This window comes from Opisthocomus hoazin, chromosome 1, assembly GCF_030867145.1.
Source record: "Opisthocomus hoazin isolate bOpiHoa1 chromosome 1, bOpiHoa1.hap1, whole genome shotgun sequence".
In the NCBI taxonomy this organism is placed as follows: domain Eukaryota; kingdom Metazoa; phylum Chordata; class Aves; order Opisthocomiformes; family Opisthocomidae; genus Opisthocomus; species Opisthocomus hoazin.
Window position 1 is genome coordinate 90,794,289 of NC_134414.1, and position 24,630 is coordinate 90,818,918.

General features: G+C 46.4%; 1 protein-coding gene across 1 annotated transcript in view; it reads left to right on the top strand.

Annotated features, from left to right (window-relative positions):
• NHS (NHS actin remodeling regulator) overlaps positions 1-24,166 on the top strand; it is a 268,886-nt gene extending 244,720 nt beyond the window's left edge. Inside the window, exons 3-9 of the mRNA XM_075429003.1 lie at positions 1,257-1,390; positions 10,747-10,809; positions 13,051-13,243; positions 16,472-16,603; positions 17,873-20,830; positions 21,325-21,451; positions 22,199-24,166. Coding sequence (XP_075285118.1) covers positions 1,257-1,390; positions 10,747-10,809; positions 13,051-13,243; positions 16,472-16,603; positions 17,873-20,830; positions 21,325-21,451; positions 22,199-22,823 — 4,232 coding nt within the window. The 3' untranslated portion in view covers positions 22,824-24,166. The remainder of the gene's footprint in view (positions 1-1,256; positions 1,391-10,746; positions 10,810-13,050; positions 13,244-16,471; positions 16,604-17,872; positions 20,831-21,324; positions 21,452-22,198) is intronic.
• The last annotated feature ends 464 nt before the right edge of the window (positions 24,167-24,630 follow it).

Genomic DNA, 24,630 nt, shown 5'->3' on the forward strand with positions numbered 1-24,630 from the left:
ACTGTGGGTGCAGTACGTCTCCAGAGCACTGCAAAGAGAGACACAGCCGAATTGCAGTCACAGTAGCGTTGGCTTTTCGGTTCTCAGCGGCTCTGCTTTGCAATTGTCCCTGGTCCAGGCTGATCTCTGCCTGCCATCTTGTGGGGAGGAGAAATCCTGACAGCAGCATGGGAAGGCAGCTGTCAGAAAATGCCTCAGCATTTTAAAGTTACAAAACTCAGTTTTGGCAACTTCCCGTCCTCCGCGTTTAACGGCAGCTGTGCAGGTTCAGCAGGCAGCTTGGCATGTGCTGGTTTATTTTATTTTCCAAATAACTGCGTATATTAGAGTGAAATTATAAGTGGAAATTTACCCTAAGCTTGTTTATTGTGTCTCACCTATTTCTTCTATCAGAATTTCATTATCTCTTTATCTATTTAACCAGAGTAATTAAAACTAAACGTTAGATCAGAAAACAGCTATGCTAGCAGCAAACATTGACTGAACTGTAGCTATGTGCATCAGGTGAATCCATCATACCCTTCCAGCAGCACTCCGTGTAAACAACAATTATCTGACTGTCACCTAAATTAGAAACGGGAAGTCCGTGAGCTTTCCCCCATTCACATGGAAGGTTTCAGAGACTTGGGACTGATGCTGGAAGATGACTGAAAGCCCATGGCAGAAGGAGGACTCTTCTGGGCCTGGGATGGAGAGATCTTGACTTTTCCAGGATGATCTCCACACCAGGACACAGAGCTACCGCTGCGACAACCTTCATGATATCAAGCCAATGCTCAGGACCTGGTGCTGCCAGGCAGCCAGGGGAAATCCTATTGGGGGTATGTTTCCTTCTTTCCCCTCAGAGGGGTGTCTTCTATATGGGTAGAGGGCAGGCATTATCACATCTCGATGTTTCAAGGCAGCAGGACCTGCATGTTCCCATTGGGAATCAGGCCTCAGGTCCCAAGCACCTAGAAGGTACCTTCTTTGTCACTTGGGATAAAGGGTATAAATCCCATCAGGGGAGAATTCAGCTTCAGCACACGCACTGGGGTATGTCGTATGAGCGTTGCTCTTCCAGAGGCTTGGATGTCCCAGAACTGCTTGTCCCCTTCATTTGCAGCAGGGATCATAGGTACCGGTCAATGGGGAAGAGAAGGGCCTTCATCTTTGGAGTCCACTTCCTGTTCGTGTCTCTGTTGTGCTGTTAATAAAGACATTTATATGTCTTTAACATTCTGAAAGACTCGTGTCTGTTTTCTCCTCCAAAACAGAACATCGAAGCCGAGGTGATAACAGAGAGCAAAAAGTCCACGGCCCCATCGCTGTGGTGGCTCCCCCCTTTCCTTCCTTCCCTGCAATCTGCAAGCAAAAGAGGCAAGCGATAAAGGACCGGCACTTCCTACCAGTAAGTCTTTCACTCCAGCTATCACACACGAACACGTTATTAGCGCTGTGGGACCTGAGCGTGGCAGTGCCTCACAAGTGCTCCCCCCCCCCCCCCCAGGTCTGTGCAGGTACAACACAGCTGGCCTTACAGACTGATCAGCATCACTCAGGCGGCAGCTTCCAGCAGCCAGCCCCAGGGTGGACATTTCCATTGAGGAACCTCTTATTTCCACACGTGGCCAGTGCACATGCGCACTCATTCATGCACTCCTCCATGGACCTTCACGTTCTCTGCTCCTGCTTTAGGTAGCACTTCCAGGACCCTCCTGTAATTTCAGTAAGTGCTGTAATTTCAGCCCTGGCATTCACATTGCCAGGAGCCAAGAACTCAAGGGCTTGAGGTTCACGTGGGTGCAGATAGGCTCAGCAGCCCTTCTCCAGCTACAAGGAACTACAGTTTCCACATGTGTATGGGCAATGGTCCTGTTCTGCAGTGTCCGCCTCCATGCAGTTTTTTCAGATGCTTCATGTCTCACACGTGTCCTTGCAGCCAGCCAAGTACGAACTCCAGCTGAAGATCTGGTTCTGTATGTCTGTGCTGACTTGCCACTGCCGCACTAATCTGAAATCAAATTAGTGTTGACAATACGGTATTTATCATCATTAAAGGAAATGCACCAGATCCACAAGTTTAAGTCTGACTGGGTTCATAATTCCTTCTGGTTTCAGCAGGACATCGGTACCTCTGTGGCTCAGTGTGTTTGACCCATGAAAGTGCCATAGTAGCTACATTCTGCCCTGCGCTAACAGCCATTGCATTCCTCAAACCAGTTTAAACTCCACAGGTCAGACCTGGACTTGACTTTTAAGTGATGCAGATGTCTAATGCCAGTCCTTAGTGCAGGGATAGATCTGTCCTGCATTGGCAGGTACAGGGACATTGGCACCTGCAGAGATGCTACACACATGAGAACATTCTAAATGTGTAGCAACTGAATCATCACCTACTTAGCTTAAAAATCCAACTACATTCATCTGAATCTATTATATTCACCATACGAAAATAGTATAATGGTAAAGGAGTCAGAGTGTAAAGCACCTGTCCAGTGACCAGTCTTGTTTAACTTCTTCAGTGACCTGGATGAAGAGTTAGAATGTACCCTCAGCAAGTTTGCTGATGACACAAAACTGGGAGGAGTGGTAGATACACCAGAAGTCTGTGCTGCCATTCAGCGTGACCTCGACAGGCTGGAAAGCTGGGCAGAGAGGAACCTGATGATGTTCAACAAGGGCAAGTGCAGGGTCCTGCACCTGGGGAGGAAGAACCCATTGCACCAGTACAGGCTTGGGGCGGACCTGCTGGAGTGCAGCTCTGTGGAGAGGGACCTGGGTGTCCTGATGGACGACAGATTAACCATGAGCCAGCAGTGTGCCCTGGTTGCCAGGAAGGCCGATGGCATCCTGGGATGCATTAGGAGGAGTGTGGCCAGCAGGTCGAGGGAGGTTCTCCTTCCCCTCTACACTGCCCTAGTGAGACCCCATCTGGAGTCCTGTGTCCAGTTCTGGGCTCCCCAGTTCAACAAAGATGAGAAGCTACTGGAGAGAGTCCAGAGGAGGGCTACGAGGATGGTGAGGGGACTGGAACATCTCTTCTACGAGGAGAGGCTGAGGGAGCTGGGCTTGTTCAGCCTGAAGAAGAGAAGGCTGAGAGGGGACCTTATAAATGCCTACAAATATCTTAAGGGTAGGTGTCAGGAGGATGGGGCCAGACTCTTTTCAGTGGTGCCCAGTGACAGGACAAGGGGCAATGGGCACAAACTGAAGCAGAGGAAGTTCCTTCTGAACATGAGGAAGAACTTCTTCCCTCTGAGGGTGACGGAGCACTGGAACAGGCTGCCCAAGGAGGTTGTGGATTCTCCTTCTCTGTAGATATTCAAGACCCGTCTGGACAAGGTCCTGCGCAGCCTGCTGTAGGTGACCCTGCTTTGGCAGGGGGGTTGGACTAGATAACCCACAGAGGTCCCTTCCAACCCCGAACATTCTGTGATTCTGTGACCAAAACATCAGCTAAGCCAGTCTGTAGCAAGAGTTTTGTTCCTCATTTGAGCAATGCAAGATAAGGTTTTGATTAGTTTAACTATTCAGGCTTTTTGGCTGCTTATCTGGATAATTTTGAGGAAAGCATCACCACCAATGCAGGCTTTGAACTGGTTAAATTTGCAGACCTTATGATTCAACCAGATATCTTGAAAGAAGATATCTTGATGTGAAGGGACAGCATAGAAAAGAGTAGGAAGACATAAAGGAGAAACAGGCTTACCTGCTTCTGCTTTATAAATCATCATCAAAGCTAGTGCTGTTGTAGGGTCATCGAAAGGTAAAGGAGAGATGACCCCACGTTATGAATCAGAACTAGTTGCAGATAATAGTTTGCACAGTATATTGAACATAAAGCTCTCTCAGTTAGTCTCAGATGGGGAGTGAGGCATGTCTTTTGAAATTGCATACTCAGTGGTGAAAGGCCTGAATCTTTGCTGTGTTCGGAAAACAACCACTGCATTTTAGACATTACTTCCATCTGTGGAACACAAAAAAATAATAAATAGTGAGCAAACCTCTGAGTCCTGTAGAGGTTGGCAAAATTAAGTCATGCTGCATGCAGATGTCTTGGCTTTATCTGCAAGTCTACCTTTTTCTTTTCAAGAGGGAAAATATTAAGCTTTGTGCCCACCCATATCGGGCCTTTTTTTGGAAGCTGACTAGGTTCAGTGTTTTGCTAAGGAGGAGCAAACAAGAGCTGCTTGGAGGTTGTCGTCCTATCGATTTCAAGGCATCTGGCAAAGTTCTGCTTTGGTAATTGCAAATACTTCAAGGCCAGAGTACTTCAGAATGCCTTGACCCATTTCCAAGAGAACTCTTTGTTCGTGGGGCAACTGTAAGAAGAGAGAATAAGGCAAGATGAAGCTGCACATCAATGCTCTGTCTGGCAGAAGGTTAATCGGATATTTTTATGAGACAATGCAACAATGAATAACTAATTGATATTGTGCCAGCCTTCATGACTTAATGATATCATTACATGAGAAAGTTGAGGATGCTGTTATTGGCTAGCTTGCTCTTTTAGGCATAAGCTTTTTGACATCTGTAAATGCTTATCTCCTTCAGAGGCTGTTGGTAGTGTTTGATATCCAGTTTCAGTCAATTGTATCATCTATTTGTCAATGAACTAAATACGTTAAATCCTACAAGAATTTTTATTCATGGCATAGCAGTCTGTTCTGTATTCCACTTTGCTGATGCATTGGAAAGGTATGGGTGAAAGCAATACTAAGCAACAATAAAAGCCCCTTTCTGTGTTTCTTATGAATTAGCAAAGGGATTGGTTTTTATAAATTGGGAAAGGAGTCAATGAGAAGCTGCGAAAATTTTTAAAGTTATAGGATCTGACTTTTGCAAACCAAATACATGCATTAAGGCACTAAAATAAGTGGCTGGGTTTTGAGAAATGTTCACATTACCACTGCGAGAACCGTGAAGAACTATCACTACTGAAAGCTGCTGAAAAACAGGTCATTTCTGTCTGAGGCCAGACAGGGCTTCCACATTTGTACCTTTCGGCTGCTGTTTTATTGCTGCTGATCAGGTGGCTATGAGCTTTTCCAGAGATCTTGGATATTGTATAGTAAAGCTAGAGAAAATCCACAACAGATGAAGATTCACTTTTAAGCATGACTGTCTTTACAGGAAGATGCCAAAGTCACACACATTCCAAGAAAGACCAAAAGAAGTCTGAAGCAACTAATGCCAGTGAAAATGGGTCTGGAGGGATGTTTTGGACTGTTCCATCACAAAATGACTTTGTCATGGAGAAGAAGTAGAGAACTAGAAATGACATACGATTTTTTGTGTCCCAGACAACACAAGTTTGGAGTTAGCTTTATAATCTACTCTTGTTACAGGAATTACCTTCATGTGTGTGATGAAAGGTCCACTTCACCCAAAGGTCAGATGGAGATCCTTCAGGAAAGAGTATAAGAACAGGGCAGGGTTTATGCCATTTATTGTTCCATGATTTATCCTTCCAGTTTCATCTAGAAATTGGTTACAGAGCTCTTGATCCAGAGATCAAGCACAGAATAACAGCCACCAAGGAATCTGTCTGCATTGATGTTGAGACTTGTTTAATCCATTTTTTTAGCAAATTTACACCTGTGGCCTTAACAGCATCCTGTGACAATGAATTTAACAATCTGTATGAAAATGTATCTTTTATTCGTTTCAAACTTGATGCCTCATAATTTCATCACATCCCTTCCAGTTCTTAGACTGTGAGAAGCAGTGAGCACTGCTTTTCCACTCCCTGTCTCCATGCCTCTCCTGGTTGTGCAGACATGATTTTGTTTTCCTATCCACCCCAGTCATTCATTTTTAGAGCTGAAAAACTCTATCATACTTAGTCTCTTTCTACACAGAAGAACTATACAACCAAACACATTTATCAGTATCATTCATTCAGGCATTTTTGCCAATGGAAAAAAAAATAATCTGAGGAGAGTACGAGGAAGATATGGACTTGGGAAAATGAGGGAAATATTCCTTACACATGTTCCCATGACAACCCTGCCTGTAGCACTGCTGAGGCCAGTCACTGAGTGTGAAGATGCTGTGTCATTCCAACTGCATTTCAGCCTTCTCTTTCATTTTCTCTGCATTTTTTCTTTCGCTGGTTTCCCCAGGCCCACCCAGCCAGGCTCTGAAATCTCAGTGCTCAAGTTCAGAATGTCACGGGACCACACTTTCTCAAACCGCTCGTGACACAGCTGTTATAATAAAACAAGGGAGATGGAGCAAGGAACTCATAACATTTGGAAATTCACACTCACAGTTGCACCAAGTTCAGTGTCGGTTTGTTTATACTCACAATCTGAGCAGAAATCTAAGAGACAAGAAGCAGGAGGTTGTTTTCCAGTCAGGCTTTGCCTCTCCCTGAGACCTTAGCTAGAACAAACGTGAAGAGAAAATCATGCATCAGGTAATTTATTCCATCTCCCTGCCATTTCAAAAACATTCCCTGTGGTCTGCCTTAGCCTGCTGTGTACAGCAAAGGGAAACACAGCTGAATGCACTCACTTTCACACAGTTTTGTGCTGAAGCCATACGAAGCCTCAGTAAAAAATAACCGAGTTGAGGGCTGGGCATGAGTTGGGCTGTGCACTTTCTGTGTGCAAATCCTGCCTATAGCTGTTAAAAGTAAAACCTACCTGATGTTATTCATTCAAGTGTACTTGTAGAGCACTATTTGTGCAGTAAGTGTGATACCTACTACCCTGTATCATGGGATTATTATTTTGTACCTTTGTCTGCTGGAATGCTGTGTGTGGTATGACTTCTGTCAGAAAACACATCTCATTTTTGTCCTCACCTTGTCAAAACATTGGAGGAGTACATTAATAGCTAAAGGATTGTCAGTACTTTAACAGATCACATTTGTGATACTCCAAAAGAAAAGAAAACACCCACAAGCAGATAAAACAAAAACTGGCGGAGAGTGAAACATATGGAAATATAAACAGTGGGAGCAGGCAGGTGAGCAGGGCTGTGTTTTGCAGCAGAAACAGCACAGTCAGAAATATTCCTGTTGTTTTCAGCATCAGTTGACTGTGTAAGAAAGCTGCTATACAGGTACGAACGTTAATTTCTAATTAAGTAGTCAACTGTGCTCTGAAAACACTGGAAAGCTGCTAACCTTTTATTAGTATTTCTTCTCCTTTTACCAGACCTTTAATTTTTCCAACATTTAAATCAATACCATTTTCCTGAACTCCTGTGAGTTAATGAAGCAGCAGGCTCTCCATTTTAAAGGCAGAGAAAGGGAGGTAAGGAGGTTTCACCCAGGGCCACAGAAGGAGTCAGTACTCAACTCACGTGAATGTAGGATTAAACACCAGTTCACACTTATTCTACATCTTACCTTTCTGGTACGTGAATGTTTGCTTTCAAACGTGAAGTCAGGATGTACTGTTAATAAGTACATATTTCTGTGCTCACGGGGGGTGAATGCATCCTGCATATGTTCTGTTCGCTGCTGGAAATGAACCATACGTGAAGCTTACAAACGCATGCTAATGCTTTGCTCGGGTGAATATCACCCACTCTATTCATCAAGCCGTCCTGGGAAGGAAATTTCCCCTAGTCGGTGCTGTAGAAGCCTGCAGTCAGAAATAATATCGATCCCTCATGCTTTTTATTAGCTGCGGCTTTTAGGCAGCAGGAGTCAAAAATAATCCTCTGGAGACAGCACTGTGCTGCTAGCTGCCTCTTCCCCTCGCCAAGGCTGTGTCGGCACTGCCAGCACCGGCCCCGTGCTGCTGTGGGTTGTGCCTCGGCCACCGAGACGCCCTGTGAGGTAACACCTTGCCTACGCGGTCAAACACAGCCGAGGGGGGAGGAACCAGCTCAGCCGTGCCTAGACTTCACCGACATGTTGAGGAGAAATGCTCTTGATGAGGCTTTAGTATTCTCAAGACATCTTTAACTATCTGAAGAAAAATTAGTTCTTTATACTTGGGTTTATGTTTCCCCCTCACCACTGCACTGTGTTCAAGACGCCCTGTGCACTAACTTTGAAATCCCTCTGTGTCCTGTACTGCTATCACTATACGTTAGGCAGGCTAGGTACATGATTTAACGTAAACAATGCTTCTTGCACTAGTCTTCCCTTATATCTTGAAGATCCTGAACAATAGTGGCATGTCACAGCTTTGGGGGATGGAAAACAGCAGAGGGGCTGAAGCGGTATTTCTGTCCTGGTTTGGCCCATTCATCTCCTCCTCTGGATACCAGCTTTAGGACAATAAATGGGGCAGGCCCGTAAATTGGCAAGCTGGCAAGTTTGTCGGCTGCTAAATTGCTCCTTTATCACTGCACTGATGGGGTTTAAGATTTTCATTCGCTAAAAGGGTGAATCGTGTATCTTGACTTACGTACCTGCAAGTAACTCTAAGGTCTTCCTAAAATCGGTGGGGAGTGTTCAGGGGTGCTTCATCTTGCCCCGAGTTAGGTGCTGAAGAAAGGTGAGCTGAATTGCTCTGCGGCAATGCCGCTGTCTCTTTCACTGTAGGGGAAGCTTTGTTGACTAGTTCAGACTTGGAAATAGGACTTCTTTCTGCTGTAGTGCACAGAAACGAAGACTTTCACATCGAAGAGACGCAGAGCACTGAGAAATCAGATCATGTGCATATGCAACCAAGATTTTTACTGCGAAGCAGTTTCACGAGCACAATGGCACCTCTGCAACTGAAGTTGATGGGATAGCTCAGAAAATAAAGATGCTCACATTTGTCAGTGACTGCAGAATAAATCCCTATTCAAGCAATTACGCACCAGTTTGGTTTCAAAGCAATCTTAGCCCATTAAAGAAAAATGCCTGTTTAAAGTATTCTGGCTTTGTATTTAACAGATTGATTATCACTGTTGCTGTTTGCCAAGCACACCCACACAAAAGAAATTCACTTTGAAAACTGCCTAACTGCAGATTTGCCCATCAGACCAGAACAGCTTTGGATATATAATAATAATTTCTTGCTTAATTACGTGTTTACTCAGGACATTTAGAGATGTTCTGGTCTTCTGAGTGAATGAGAACATTTGAAGAGCGGCAGCTCTCTCCCTCCCCCAGCATGGAAGTCTCGAAATGTTGAGGCTGCTGCTACTTGCCAGCATGCCTTGGCTGCCCAGCAGTGGGCACCGCACGGGACCGGGCACTAGGGGACCTTGGGACCCCTTGGCGAGGTGGCAGTGGCACCGGCTCTCTCAGGAGCACCACTGCGACAGCAGGAGCTGACATTTTGGCGGTCACCTCCGTTTTTGTCCTACCTCTTCATTGCAAAGATTTTTATGTCCTGAACTCTTGTCACCTCAGCAGCATTTATCTCCCCTTGTCGTGACCATCCCCAGAGATCCTCTGACACCTTCCATGGGGAAGTTCAAACCCTGATCCGTTAACTGCAGTCAGTCTGCTCAGAGCAGGTGACTGGAAACTCAGCCGGAGGACCAAGGGTGAAATCATCCTTGGGTATCTGAAGAGTAGACTGAACTGGTTGATGTATTCAGTATCTCCACAGCTTTTGTTGCATGAATAGAGGTGTTTCTCCTGTGATAATGATTTTTCCCAGCTTGGGAGAACTGGTTTTGCACTGACCTGGGTAGAAACCAACCTGCTGAAAATGTTAACTGGGAACAATCCTCTTTCGATTTCCCCACTCTCCTCTCCTGTAAGGCTGATGGGCAGCTCATTTGGATGCTTCCCGTGGTTTTAGTCCTGCACATGGGACTAGGGCAAAGCAGGAGGTGTTGCATATCTAGGAAGAGAGTAGGACAAGATGGAGGATTAGGCCTTTTAAGACTCACCACAGCTTTTGTTTTGAGATGAGACCATATAATGTAGTCTTTCAAAATGAGGTTTGTGGTTCATCCGTCATAGCAGTGTTGATAATGATTGGGAAGAAAAGCATTCATAGGATTATTTGGCAGGTCTGCTAACTAATGCAGGGGGAGATAATAAACCCCACCAAGAAACACATGCTAGAGCTTTCCAGTGTGATCAACAGACCTGTTTTCTTTATCTTCTTTTTTGTTTTATATCCTATTTCAAAAGAAGTCATCCTTCACTCCTTGGTTTTGAAAACAGGATATTGCAAGAAACAAACCAGAGTTTCTGCCAGAAGAAGATTTCAGAGGTGCAGGGGTTCACCAAGACCCAGGACGTTGTGGCATCGCTGTTTGTCCCTTCAAGCATTATAAAAAGTGACAAGAAGCCAATTGGCCAATGTCACCCTGGCACAGTAATCACAAGCTTAGAGAGATCTAATGCTAACATCAGAAAACCTTAGCAATCAATGTATTTGATAAATCACCTCAGGATATCCATTGCTTAAATACCTCATGCAAAAAAATTCCCTTATATTATAAAATAGACTGTTTATAATGTGGTTGGAAACATACCTTGTGCCGCTTCAGCTCCAGGCAGTACACATTTTGAGTTACCAAATCAATACAAGGTATTCTATGGACGATTTAAGCATTTCCATACAAGGAGGATGAACCAATTTCAGTACAGTTTTGTCTAATCTCAGTAACCAAAATCAGCAGACTTCACAGGGGTCCAAACCACCCTGTGGGCACGGTTGCTTGAGGTGCATTTTGTAGAGAAGTAGTTTGTTGTGGGGAACAACCCCAAATCTCAGTTTGTTTTGTCTCTGATGCTAGTTTATCCAGATAAAAATGATGTGCTTTTGCCAGAAACATTTTGTGTATGGTTTTAATTTTAATTTTTCTTTTTCTTTTTTTTTTTTTTTTTACATTTCACATTTATAGTTTAACAGCACCCGTTCGCCCTCCCCAATTGAGTGTTGCCACATGACCCCCTGGAGTAGAAAGGTACTGGAAAAACAAGCAATCCTCAACTAACAGCCCCGTCTCACCTCTTCTCCCTTCCAGATCCTAACCCTTCCTCTTGCTTGCTTTTCACTTGCTAACTTTCCTGTGCTAAAAGGAGCCTTTTCTGTTTTTCTCATGTCAGTAAGACACACTAATGACTTTTTTCTTTTCCCCCTCTTTCATTCTTCACCTCGAGTGAGTTTCAGGAGCTCGTGGCCACGAGGCCACCTCCTCCTATCACCTCCTTTGAAAGGCCTGAACTGGGACAGACTCAATAGCGTTAGCGGTTGCATTTCATTCTCTTGCAATGTTTTTGCCAAACTGCCCCTTTTCTTCTTTTTTTCCTAAATGGTAAGAAACTGTTCAGGCAATGCCAGCGCGACAGTGGGTATTTATCCTCTGGCCATTTGGTGATGCCACTGTTGGGAGAGGAGGAGCTCTGGCAGCCAGGGTGACTTCGCCTGCTTTGTCCAACGCTCCATTGTCATCCAGGGGAGGAATCGGCAACAAATGCAGCCTCCATCTGTGTGTGTGTGTGTGTGTGTGTGTGTGTGTGCGCGCGCGTGTGCGTGTGTGCAGGGGCTTGGGTTTTTTTGCATGCATGCATCAAACTTTTTTTGAGGGGGGGAGAGTTACCTAGGAAACAAAGTCTTTTGTGCCTGAAGTTTGTATGAGCTGTTCACGTCTGCCGGGGATCGGCACAAAAGCCGCAGGCAGAAAGAAGGCTGCGATGTTTGACTGAAATCCTACGTGGGAAAAGGGGGTTTTCTGCGGGCGGGAGGAGGAGGACGCGTGCGTTGTCTCAGGTCTGGGGGTGCTGCGGGAGGTGACGCTGGCGAGGTAAGTAAGCGCCCTCCAACACTTTAAATAGTAGCTGCTGAGTTAAGATCTTAAATGCTTTTGGGGCTGAGGCGTAAGTGCTGTTTGGCAAGCCTGAGACGGCTAATTCCCCCGGGATTTGTGAGGAGCCTGGGCGGAGGAGTGGCAGAAGTACAATGGCAGCCCAGGCATGATCCTGCCGTGTCCAACACCCGCCGGCTCAACGCCCTGCCAAGGAGCCGCAGAGCAATATTTTATCTTTGCCGTGTTTGCTACCGAAACTAAAACTGGCGAATGAAGTGTAAACAGCAGGCATGAGGGGGAAGGCTGGTAGTTAAGCAGCTGGGAATTCAGGACCGAAGAGAAAGCCAGCCTCAAAGGGATTGCACTTCGTTTTTAAAACCGAGAGGCAGATGGACAGCCTGGGCTGGTCGAAGAGTTGTCACAGCTATAGAAGAATGTATTAATGGAAAAGGAGAGGGAAATTAGGCAGAAAAAGGTAAGTGTTTCTCCCCTCTGCCCCTTCCAAATGAAACAGAAACTTTTTTTCGCAAACAAAGAGACCCCCCAAACCTGAGTTGGTAGCCAGCACCACATGAAAACGCACTTATTTCTCTTTTACTACATGAAATTATAGTGGTTGTGCAAGACAGGGTGTTGTTGAGGGATTTTTTATTTCTTCCAAAAGAAAACATACCATCTGTGTTTCTTCCACGCAGTTTACTTTTCACTCCGTTTCTTTATCTTTCGTATCTAGCGCTTCTCGTAGCATGCTGTAAAAATGTGCATGGTTTCTAAATAACCCTCTGAATTTCTTCTGGTGGTGGCTACTCTTCTCTTTGGCCGCTGTCCCCCCGCCCCAGCACTGTTAACGTCTGCTGCTTCCCACCACATAGCTGCTGGGAGGCTGTAACTTCGGTCTGCTCATGGTCCCAGTTTGTACAAATGAAATGCAAATGGATTTCTGAAGTACAGAGGGGTCTTCTTTAAAACTCTGGGCCTTCTGATGCTTGTCCTTAAATGAATGGTCATATGGGGCCAGTCCTCACTAGTAACCAGTGGACTCGGGTGTGCAAAAGGTTGCGGATGCAAACGAGGGCCCACATGTCTAACACTGATGGTAATTGAGGGCATGCTTGCACGGGCTACCCACGAATGCAGGATGTGCCCCTTCTGACGGAGGAGATGTCCTGTGAATGTCACTGTGAATATGCTGACTTGTTTCCAGTATGTTGAGGTACTTTTCTCCTATGAGCAGGATGTTTTTTCTCCACTGGAGAACAGCTTGTGCCGTGTGACTTAGCTAGAATGGTTCCTCCTTGCATCCCTGTAATTGATTTCTGATCTGTGTGTCTGCTTTGTTTCAAATTAGCCCCGCGTGCCTGAGTGGGAGACACTGATTTTGAATGTATTCATTTGCAGTCCCATCCACCAGAGGACGAAGATACAGATGTCATGTTAGGGCAGAGGCCGAAAAATCCAATACATAATATCCCTTCTACACTGGATAAGCAAACCAATTGGAGTAAAGCACTACCTCTCCCAACTCCAGAGGAGAAAATGAAACAAGATGCCCAAGTGATTTCTTCTTGCATTATCCCCATCAATGTCACTGGTACAAATCTCTTCTATTTCTTTCTGTATTTATTGCATGGTTCAAGGGAGGTCAAGTACTTATTTTGTTTAATTTATTTGAAGTCATGGGATTGTGCAGTCTCGAGGCAAAGAACTGAGCTTGAGGATTTAGTTTCTGGAAGATAGTGGGCTAAATTCATCCCTCATGCGTGGCCACTGGAGTCATTGAAGCCCCATCTAGGATTAATTTGGCCCATATTTTTGGAGTCATGTTATACAGTGTAACGTACCACTGGTTCCCTGAATAAACAATGTACTTCTGTTGTGTATATAACCTACAGTTGGTATTTACAAAGACCTCAAATAGCTTTTTGAATGTAGCTGACTGAAACAATGCAGAAAGCCACCAAAATTAATCATATGATTATCATGTGTAGCAGGAGAAGAGAAACTAGAGAATGTAGGCTACTATTTGCAGTGCTTTAAACATGCAAGGCATGACTGTGTAGCATGCAAACCATCGCTCTGAGATCTCTTTACATGCAGCTATGCTGAAGGTATAGTAATGGCATTTTCTTTTATATCTATAACATTTGGAGACATTTGACTAGATTTATTTGCAGGAGAATTTGTTTATAGAAGCAGGAGGTATATCACTAATTAAATGGGATAGATGACTTATTTCCAGAATCAAAAATCAGGCTGTTTTTCTCTTTCTCTTTTTCTTTTTCTCTCCTTCCAGAGGGCTATGGTAAACATAAAGTTGATCTGAGTTTTCCTCAATAATTTTTCGCATGAAGTTTTGATTAATGTAAGAGCATAAAGTGGGCTGACTTCCACGGTTATAGACTTGAATATCAACAGTCAGGAAAAAAACAGGGAGCTTTTGGTTAGCCTTCATTCCCTAGAGAAAATCTTTGTATTTCATTCTGTTTTTCCAGTAACTGGGGGTTGGGGGGAGGTCACTGCCCCTCACATCCCATTGCTCTTTCCCGTGTGTATCGGCAGTGCCCAACCTTCCTGCAAGACATGTTCACCATGGTGCTGGGGAGGGCTGCATGCCCACAGCCCAGCTCCAGCCCCCAACCGAGGGGCTCTGGGCTTTTGGGCTTGCAGCACGTCTGTCCTACAGTGTCACGGTGACAAGTCCCCATCTGCTCCACCATCAGCTGCACAAATCCTCCTCCGGTGATGGCAACGTGACCCTGGTTCCCCCAGCCCCGGCAGCAGAGGTGCCGCCACTCGGTACCACCGGCTCTGCCCGCCCGGTGAGGGGGAGCCAGGATCGGGGGTCCCCAGTGCCGGGACGGTGCTTCTGGCCAGCTGGAGCCCTGCTGGAGGAAAGCAGCTGGCCCTGCCGGCTGGAGGCTGGGAGTCGGCCGGTTGAGGTCGCAGGTTGGGCACTGCTGACAGAAATCGCCATGGAAAGTCATAGAGAGTGTGGCATGTTTCCATGAGGTAAAGCTGGTGCTAGAATGATGCTCTTTCTAGATTCAGTATCCAACCCTAACTGGTGTAGGCTTTCTAACGTGGCTCATGTCACCTAACGCAGTTCAGAGAGTTAGGTCTGGGACCAATGTTAACTTTGCCAGTAATAGCCATTTTTGCCTAGACTCCACCTGCCATACATTGGAACCAAATTTCCACTGATCAGTTTTACAGATCAAGAATGGTATGTAATCTTCTGGATGTTTATGTGTATCATTCTCATTAGCACTAATGGGAATAATTTGTATGCGTCACGGGGAGGATATACCCTCTTCCACCTTCCTCTCAGAGATGACCCCCGTGCATCTGGCGCACAGAGCATGTTCGGCTGACTCACAGTTGCTGGAAAACCAGCAATGATGCTGATTGATTTTTCATTTCAAAGAGTTTGCTTTCAGTTCTCTGTTTTTGTTTTTTAAGCTTCTCCCAATCCTGAGAAATGTTCACTTTTTTGAAAATGACTGTTGTTAGAGTTTACAGCACTTTCGTTCCATATTAAAGAAAGTTCTTCCTCTGCTTATTCCAGGGGCATTGGTGGTTACAGGACATCTGTCTGAAGCCTCTATTTCACTGTAGTAGATTTCAAGAAGAACTTTTACAAGAAAGTTACTTTTTAATGTTTTACATTGTTATGTAGTGTAATATGTATGTGTATGTCAGTGTATAATTATGTTTTCTATAATTATACGCTATTAAAATAGAGCTTCTTATCAGGATATTTTTTTTCCTTTGGTTTGGTTTAGTTTGTTTGTTTTTCTTAAGATTACAAACCACTGTACCAGCGATCCTTATGTCAGTGTTTTTATGGACCTGGCACATTTTTTCCAACCTGTCCCAAGTCAACTTTAGAGAGTTGTGTGAAAAGCCAGCACAGATGGGAACTGGTCTTCTGATGGGCCTCCTTTTACCTTTATTTTGACAACACAGTGTAAAAAACAAAGTGAAAGACACTTTCCTGTGCTAATGCCATGGAAACGTAAAGAAAATGAGGAATTCCTGCCTACTCCGTGTGACCGTGGTCATAAATAAGTGTGCCTGTGACCCTGGGCTCCTAAATCCAAACTGAGGATCTTCATTGACTGCGTAACCTGATTCCCAGAGTGAACTCCCATGCATCCCGCCTTGTGCTGAGCACTTAGGAAAATCAGGCCACTTACTGATGCACGTAAATAAATAGCAGCTGCCTGTTTATGGCACCCTTGGCCATGTGTGACCATCACGAAGAATACTCTCTAAACTTGCACAGGGACTTGGCCCCATTTTAGCTGTCTCTCCCCCTTTTTGAAATGTTAGCCCCCTTGGCGTATTGGTCTCCTAAGAAGTGCCCAACTACTGCAACACGGTGTTATAACCTTAAATTGTTTTCTTACGCTTAGTTGCTTAAAATAAGTCAGGCTGTAGCTGAACAGATCACTCTTTGCAGACAAGTTCCTGTCATTGTCCCTATGACAGATGGATAAATAGCTTTAAGAGAGATGCCCTGTTACTAAGAGCTCTCAACTCTGTTTTTCTTTCCTGACTTTCTTTTCTTTCCTTTTCTTTCCTTCTTTTTTTTTTTTTACTCCTTCTGTAATTTTTGGCAGACCAGGCTGCTGAGGGGGAGCTGTAATTAGATGTAAAACTGTGATATACTGTGATATATTTTACATAAGAGCTACATAAGGGCTCCCTTATGTTTATTCACAGGCTTAATCCAAGCTCACATACCTCCACTCTGTTCCAGCCATAAAAATTTGTTTACTATTTCTAAAGGCTAATGAGACCTATTTATGGGTTGCAGGAGTTGGTTTTGACAGAGAGGCTAGTATACGCTGCTCTCTTGTTCATTCACAATCTGTACTACAGCGGAGACGAAAGTTGAGGAGGAGGAAAACCATCTCTGGCATCCCCAGAAGAGTGCAACAAGAAATAGGTGTAGTATAAATACAAATCTTCTGTAGATAGCCTTCTAACCAACTTAAATTGTGGGGATATGAGCTGGTAGCCAGCCTTCCAAAGAAACGAAACCTCGAAAGTGTAAATGCTTGTGGAGTTTGGGAATGATGTGGTTTGTTTTTTTGATTTACTACAGTAAGCAAAGCTATATTACTCCATATGGCCTCGATGGACTGGGGGCCTTACCGAGTAATATAGATGTACGTGTTCAGCTCTTATTGTGTAAATGTTAATCAGTTCTTTTTTTTTTTCCATTTTATTTCTGTTATGAACCCATAGTTACGTGCATAAAAAGTAACTAGATTAAGTGAAAGTTTTTTCTTGCGTGAGGGGAGCTTAAGGTAAAGAACTGACAGATGTTGCTCAGCAAAGTAATGATGAGCTGTCACAACAGCCAGATAACTCACTCAGATGAGCAGTTGAATATCTGCCTTAGAGACAGCTGCTCGTACCCTGTGGGAAACTTTGCTAAACGTTCCTTTTATTTATCACGCTCATCCTCAATTCCTTCCTTCCATTCTTTATTACCAAGGATATTTGCCCAAAATCAAGCTGCTTACCTCACTTTTTGTGCCAGGTAAATTAGGACTAACTCTGTTGTGGGCAAATCCAGTGTAAAATTGTTATTAACTCAAAACCAGACTAACGGGATCATTATTTTTTAATGTTCATCTGCATCTGAAGATGGCTCTGGTATCTCAGTCCGTTGCCATGAAACTTGATGGTGAGCAGAAGGAATGTGTTTATCATAGGGAATAAGCAACCAGAGAACCTATGAAAGAAAGATCCTGTTGCCTTGCAAATACTCTTGGTAGTAAAGAAGCAGATAATGGAAATTCTGAACCAACAGGTATTCAGAATAGAATTGTTTCTAGAAGGTCACGGAGTGTTTTGCCCAGCAGCCACTCCTGAAAACTGCCCTTAACTAGTTGAAATAGAGTGACAAAAACTGAAAACTTAATATTTATCTTAATATTTACCACAACCAGATCAGGTCCGAGAGAGATCACATTGCAGAAATAGGAGAACTGGGATCACATTGCAGGACTAGGAGAATTTCCCCGCCTCACTGGGATGAGGTTTGCCTTATATAGTCTTTATAGCAACGTTAAATTTGGTCCAATGCTCAGCAAGATTAAAAAAGAAAGAATACAGCAGATAATGCTTCTTGGGTTGTTCTGCGCGTCGTCTCGCGCCAGGAAATGAGGAGCTGTCTCCCACTCACACGGCTTTCCGTGTGTCCTAGATTCAGACGAGTCGCCGGTGGCGAGAGAGCGCAATGTGATTGTGCACACAAACCCGGACTTCTCCAGCTCTGGCAGCAGGAGGTCGGGGACCCGGGACTCAGAGTGCCAGACGGAAGAAATACTGATAGCCGCTCCCTCCCGGCGCCGGATCCGCGCCCAGAAGGGGCAGAGCGTTGTCACCTCTCTCTCCCACTCCACGGGCAACATCTTGGTGCTGGCGGACAACGGGGATGCTGTCTTTGCTGCTGCTGTTGGCAACCGCATCCGCTCACGCAGCCTTCCTCGCGAGGGTGCCCGGGCCAGCGAGGGCCGTCAGGATGCCACCGCCAAGAGTGCAGGGTACGAAGCGGAGCACTTCCTAGCTGGCCAGGAGAGGATCCCGAAAAAGGGGAAGGAGGTCTTGAGCAAGCAGGACTCACAAGAGTGCCAGCCCATCGGTTTCACTTGTCCTCAGCACCTGCACAGCCCTGAACACAGCATCGGTGAGAGGGGGAGGTCGCGGCTGTCAAGGATGGCCGATTCAGGCAGCTGTGAGATTTCGTCCAACTCGGACACCTTTGGGAGCCCCATTCACTCTATCTCCACGGCAGGAGTCCTGCTCAGCAGCCACATGGACCAGAAAGATGACCACCAGTCCTCCAGTGGCAACTGGAGTGGGAGCAGCTCCACGTGTCCCTCCCAGACATCTGAAACCATTCCTCCTGCTGCCTCTCCTCCGCTGACAGGCTCTTCGCACTGTGACTCCGAGCTGTCGCTCAACACCACTCCCAACGCCAATGATGACTGCAGCGTCTTCATCACGGAGCAGTTTGGTGACCATGTGGACAAGGTGAGGGGCCACAGGGCGAGCTCCTTCACCTCCACCGTGGCGGATTTACTGGATGACCCCAACAACAGCAACACAAGCGACAGCGAGTGGAACTACCTGCACCATCGCCACGATGCCTCCTGTCGCCAGGACTTCAGCCCCGAGCGCCCAAAGGCAGACAGCCTGGGATGCCCCAGCTTCACCAGCATGGCCACCTACGACAGCTTCCTCGAAAAGAGTCCCTCTGACAAGGCAGACACTAGCTCACATTTTTCTGTGGATACTGAAGGATACTATACCTCCATGCACTTTGACTGTGGTCTCAAGGGTAATAAAAGCTATATTTGCAACTATGCAGCCCCGGGCTCTGAGAGTGGCCGGACCGGGAGCGTGGCCTCCAGCCTGGCTGACTGCACCTGGCAGGAGTGCGTGAGCCACAGGAGGCAGGGAGGGCAGAGCATCTCGCTGAAGAAACCAAAGGCAAAGCCAGCCCCACCAAAACGCAGCTCGTCTTTGAGGAAATCGGAGGGCAGCACCGACCTTCCTGACAAGAAAGAACCAAAGATCGGCAGCGGGCAGCACGTCTCTCACACTGCCAGGGAGATGAAGCTGCCCCTTGAGTTTTCAAACACACCTTCCCGAGTGGAAGGCCCCAACCTGCCGGCCAAGCAGGAGCTCCCCTGGGCAACCCAGTGTGATGGCGGGTTAAAGGACGCTCCGTTCGACGCTGCCGATATCCCCTCCTTTAAAGACGAAGGTGCTGAACAACCTCACTATGCAGACCTCTGGCTTCTGAACGACTTGAAATCCAGCGACCCTTACAGGTCCTTGTCCAATTCGAGCACCGCTACGGGTACTACAGTCATAGAGTGCATCAAGTCACCAGAGAGCTCTGAGTCCCAGACATCCCAGTCCGGGTCACGAGCCACCACCCCATCCCTCCCCTCTGTCGACAGCGAGTTTAAGCTGGCCTCCCCCGAGAAGCTGGCGGGGTTGGCCTCGCCCTCTAGCGGGTACTCCAGCCAGTCGGAGACGCCCACCTCTTCTTTTCCGACCGCTTTCTTTTCGGGACCCTTGTCTCCAGGGGGGAGCAAGAGGAAGCCAAAAGTACCGGAGAGGAAGTCATCGCTGCAGCAGCCGCTCTCGAAAGACGGCACCGCCTCAGTGAGCAAAGACCTCGAACTTCCGATTATACCTCCTACTCACCTCGACCTAAGTGCTCTTCACAACGTCTTGAGCAAGCCCTTCGCTCACAGGCACCAGCTGCATGCCTTCAGCCACAGCAAGCAGAGTGCGGTCGGGGAAGCCCTGCATCCCAGCCCTCCCTCCGCCCTCGCCATCACACCCTCCGTTCTCAAGTCTGTCCACCTCCGGGCAGTCAACAAGCCCGAAGGAGGGAAACAGAAGGGCAGCGTCCCAGACCTGCTCTGCATACAGGAGACCACCTTGATGGCGACCGACGTTTCTCCGGCCAAAATGAGGCCGCTTTTAGTGAAGAAACCAGTATCGCGCCAGTACTCCACGGAGGAGGCCATAATGTCGTACATTGACGCCTCCCCAGCAGAAATGGGCCCTGGAAAGCTGCCTTTAGAGAAAAGCTCCTCTTTCAGTGGGCAGAACGGCTGCGAGCGAGAAGCTGTAACTTCAGCAAGCGTGGGTCTGACTGAAGTCAAACCCAAGAAGGACCAAACGCACCCAGCCGCTAAGCGCTTGCTGGAAAGCGCTCTGGATCAGACATGCGCCATCTCTGTGGATGGCCTTCAGAAGGGCTCAGCTGTCCTCACAGGTGGTGATGAAGCAAAGAAACCGGGCTGGGGAGCAGAAACAGAGCACGACCTTCAGCAAGTGCAAGCTCAGCGAGAGCTCTCCGCAGGCGGCGAGGGCAGGCTGGAAGCTGGGCCTGCAGGCGAAAGCCCCCGTCAGGCTGAGGAAGCAGCCATCAGCGATCAGCCTAAGCACCAACCCGACGTAAGCCACCATGTGCCTGGGAATATCGGCTGTGAAGCGGAGACGGCAGCAGTGAATTCACTCGGTGAAGAGAGTTGCAAGCAGGAAAATGGTATTGCATCAGGTATCCCAACCAAAAGTGCCTCTGATGTCGGCAGGGTGGACGAGATGGTGGGCGACGCGGACGAGCCTTCCCTGAAAGGTCAGTTGTCAACTCTTTCTGCGTTATACATGCGGCTTTGGACATGGCTGGTGGTGGAGTCAAAAAGTAGGCTGGAGGTGCAAATCAGTGTGCCTCTGTAGGTTTAAGTACAGACGCCCCCCCGATCTGTAAGCTGGCCAGCAAGTCCAAAGATATTTTATGCTTTTTCAGTGTATTCAGAGTATATTTCTATTTATTTCCTCCCTTGTGCTGCATTCAGCTGAAGAGAGAAAAGGGAGGAGCACTAACCCTGGGTACGGAGGAGTCTTATTATCACAGCTGTACAGTAGACAGGAGATCCTGGCTTCACGCCCTAGTGGTGCCCGCTTTATGGGCTCCAACACGCAATGCACAACATGTTTAGATCAGGGGATAAAGTCTGTGCGGCGATATCGGCCACTCAGTTGTGAACCGAGCTGGTGCCTCGCATTGGCAGTGCTGCTGCAAAGCACGGTGGGATCTGACTCCCAGCGCGGCCTCTTTCCTTGTTTCAGAGTCTTCTCCAAGCGACGAGTCCATCGTGTCACCGCTGAGTGAGGAGTTGCAGGCTGATGCTGAGGATGTCTTTGTGTCTCCAAACAAACCCCGCACTACGGAGGATCTGTTCGCAGTCATTCACAGGTAACCTTGCGGCAACGGGGAATGGTAACACGCAGCCCTGCACAGTCACCCGGTAATGACAGCTGCAGGATGGTTATCCAATGGTTAAGTCTTGTCCTGAAACTACCTTCTTTAGTTTACTGAGTTTAGTTTTCTAAAAGGCAGTTTTTAAAAGATGCTTTATTATGGTCCGGTATCTTCCGGTATCTGAGTATCTTCATGGCATATGTAGGATGCTTTACAGATAACAACATCAGTCCATTTTCTCTAACAAACGTGCGTGTCTCCAGAGAAAATTACCTGCAGTAGTTCCTGCCGCCTCGCCCACCAGCTCTGTTCTGGTGAGTGAGTCATTGTACCAAGAATGATGAGAAGGCATCTCTTCAATTTTAGAGTAATTTGTATTCAGCTGAAATTTGCGATGACAACTGAAATTACAGATTTCTGACATTGAATAGGTTATGCTAAGTATTGTTATTACCTAAGACTCTGTATGCATTGTCTTTATAAAGAGCTAGTTGTGCATACATTGTTTTGGAAGAGTTGGGTGAGATTGAGAGGGGCTCTGGCTCAGTGCCTCATTTATTGTACAAGAGCTATCACAGCTCAAACTGCCGTCAGTCACTGCTAGCCTCTGATATTTGATAGTAGGATTACGAGAACTCTACCTAACATGAAAGCACGGTCAATCTGTGAAACTTGAGACCAGCATTAAGTGTTACTCTACAAAGATAACGTACAAAGGATTGTTCCTTTGTGTTTTTACAGATCAAAAAGGAAAGTTCTCGGGAGAAAGGATTCTGGAGACCTTTCTGTAAGAAACCGATTGAGAGCTTCATCTGGGACTAGCAGCCAGCCCCCTGCCAGCAGCCAGCCCCCTGCCAGCAGCATGCCACCGGCCAGCAGCGGGAGCACTCCCATCAGCAGTCAGAGATCCCCCGGGCTCATCTACAGGAATGCCAAAAAGTCCAACACGTCCAATGAGGAGTTTAAACTACTGCTCCTTAAAAAGGGCAGCCGATCTGATTCCAGCTACAGGATGTCTGCCACAGAAATTCTGAAAAGTCCTATTTTGCCCAAGTCTCCTGGAGAGCTGACGGCGGATGCCCCCCAAAGCCTAGAGGAGTCTCCCCCTGCGGTGAGCCCCGACGCGGTGTCCCCGCTCTCCCCCTGCTCCCCCAGAGTCAACGCAGAAGGATTCTCCTCCAAGGGCTTTCCCATGTCAGCGTCTTCAAGAGTGGGGCGCTCCCGGGCGCCCCCGGCAGCCAGCAGCAGCCGGTACAGCGTGCGCTGCAGGCTGTACAACACGCCGATGCAGGCCATCTCCGAAGGCGAGACAGAGAACTCGGACGGCAGCCCCCACGACGATCGGTCTTCTCAGAGCTCAGCGTAGGCTGCGCGGGCACCAGGGTCAGGCTGCCAACAGCACTCGGGCTCTGTATGGATGTGAATAGAAGAGGTCAACGCTGTAGCAGTCAAAAAAAAACAAAAAGGAAAAAATTGCAGGGCAATATCGATGCATAAATGTGTTTGTGTTTGTAAGATGCCGGGGAGACAGAGGACTACAGCTGTAGCTATTTATTGCGTCCCATTTTCTAAAGTAGGAAGATACGCAATGTCTGCCCTGTTTTCTTTTAGCTTCGTTTGGTTTGTCCCACTCTCATTTCTCTTGTCACTGTAGATTTCAAGGCTACACACTTTCCATAGAGTTAAAAGTGACTTTTTTTTTCCAGAAGCTGCCAATCTAGAAACAAATCCCTCACTGTAGTGCTTCCCTAGGGAGAAAAAAACAAAAAAGACAATGCTCTTGAGGATTGGTATTTTTCTACACTAAAATGAGCTGAAACAAAACTAAGAAGAAATTAACAAAACATATGTAAATACCATATTTTTGATAAAAATCTGTAAATAGAATTATCAAAAAAGTGGACATGTGGCAAACGATTTACTGCATAACAACTTTGTTTATAGAAGACAAAAGAAGTCAAATGTAATTATTGTATTCTGTGAATACCATTTTCATATCAAACATAAAAAATTCACATGGCCACCAATAACCACTTTCAGTGCAACAAGCCCAAAGGACGACACTGAGCAGTGGAAAGGAGGAATTCGCCGCCTTAGCTTAGGAAATGGAAAGGCAGACTGCGATGGGATTAGAGTAACCATTTGTCTTTCTAAGACAGCTCCGAAGCAGCTAACTGGAAAGCACAGCTGGGAGGGTTACCGTGAGGATCGGTGGGGAAGCTGAGCACGCTTCCGACAGAACAAAGTCACGTCTGATGCAAAGCCCCAAAGGCTCCCATCCCACAGCCTCCCCTGGGCCTTTATTCTAGCAGGGATCGCTTCAGAGAGGAGAGATGCAAGAAGAAGTAGTACTTAACTTTCATATTCCTATTAGGCTATTGGGATACATAACACAGTCATAACCTGGTAACTATAATCTTTAAACACAGTTAGTTTCTGGTTCGTAAAGGAAACAAATTATAAGCATGCAAGAAGCGCTTTCGACTTATCAGTAAATATCTGCGACGAGTTTTCAGTGAAGCTTTCTCTTTGTGCTGATGAGATTCGTGCTACCTAAATATTTACAAAAATGACACTGTGAAAACGTAGCTGGGAAATAGGTATGTGTATGCATTATTTATATTCATTGCTGAAGTGGGAAGAGGAAAGCTCTGGTTCATTTTGCCAGCCACATACAGTTGGGATCTTGTCTGGGTTTACCAGAAACACGGAACAGGGTGGGGGACTGGGGTGGGGTGGGAAAGGAGACAAATCAAAGCAGCTGCTTTGATACAAATGAAGGCAGGGAAATAAAAGCTGAATTACTTGAATTTTCTCGTCTTAATACTGCAAGAACGTGTACTTTTAAAACTCAACCCGTGAGTCGCTTTATACTTTCAATTTTTAAACACAAAAAAACCAACAGTCCTGATTCTCCTCTGGGCCACCACGGTCTCCATCAATGTAGCCCCACCTGTGCTACTCGGAGAAGAAGGCCCTCTTTGTCCAAAATTGATGCGGTTGGTGTTGGTTGCTGTAGGATATGGTTTGGAGTAGAGGAAAGGTTAGTGCAGAGAAAATAGTGCAAGGAGGAATGTGGTGTGCCGTAGGACAGGTCGAGTAGGATGGCAGAAAGAGCGTACTTTGGTACTAAAGAAATCAACTAAAAGCTGGCTTTAAGCATAAGTAAAGGA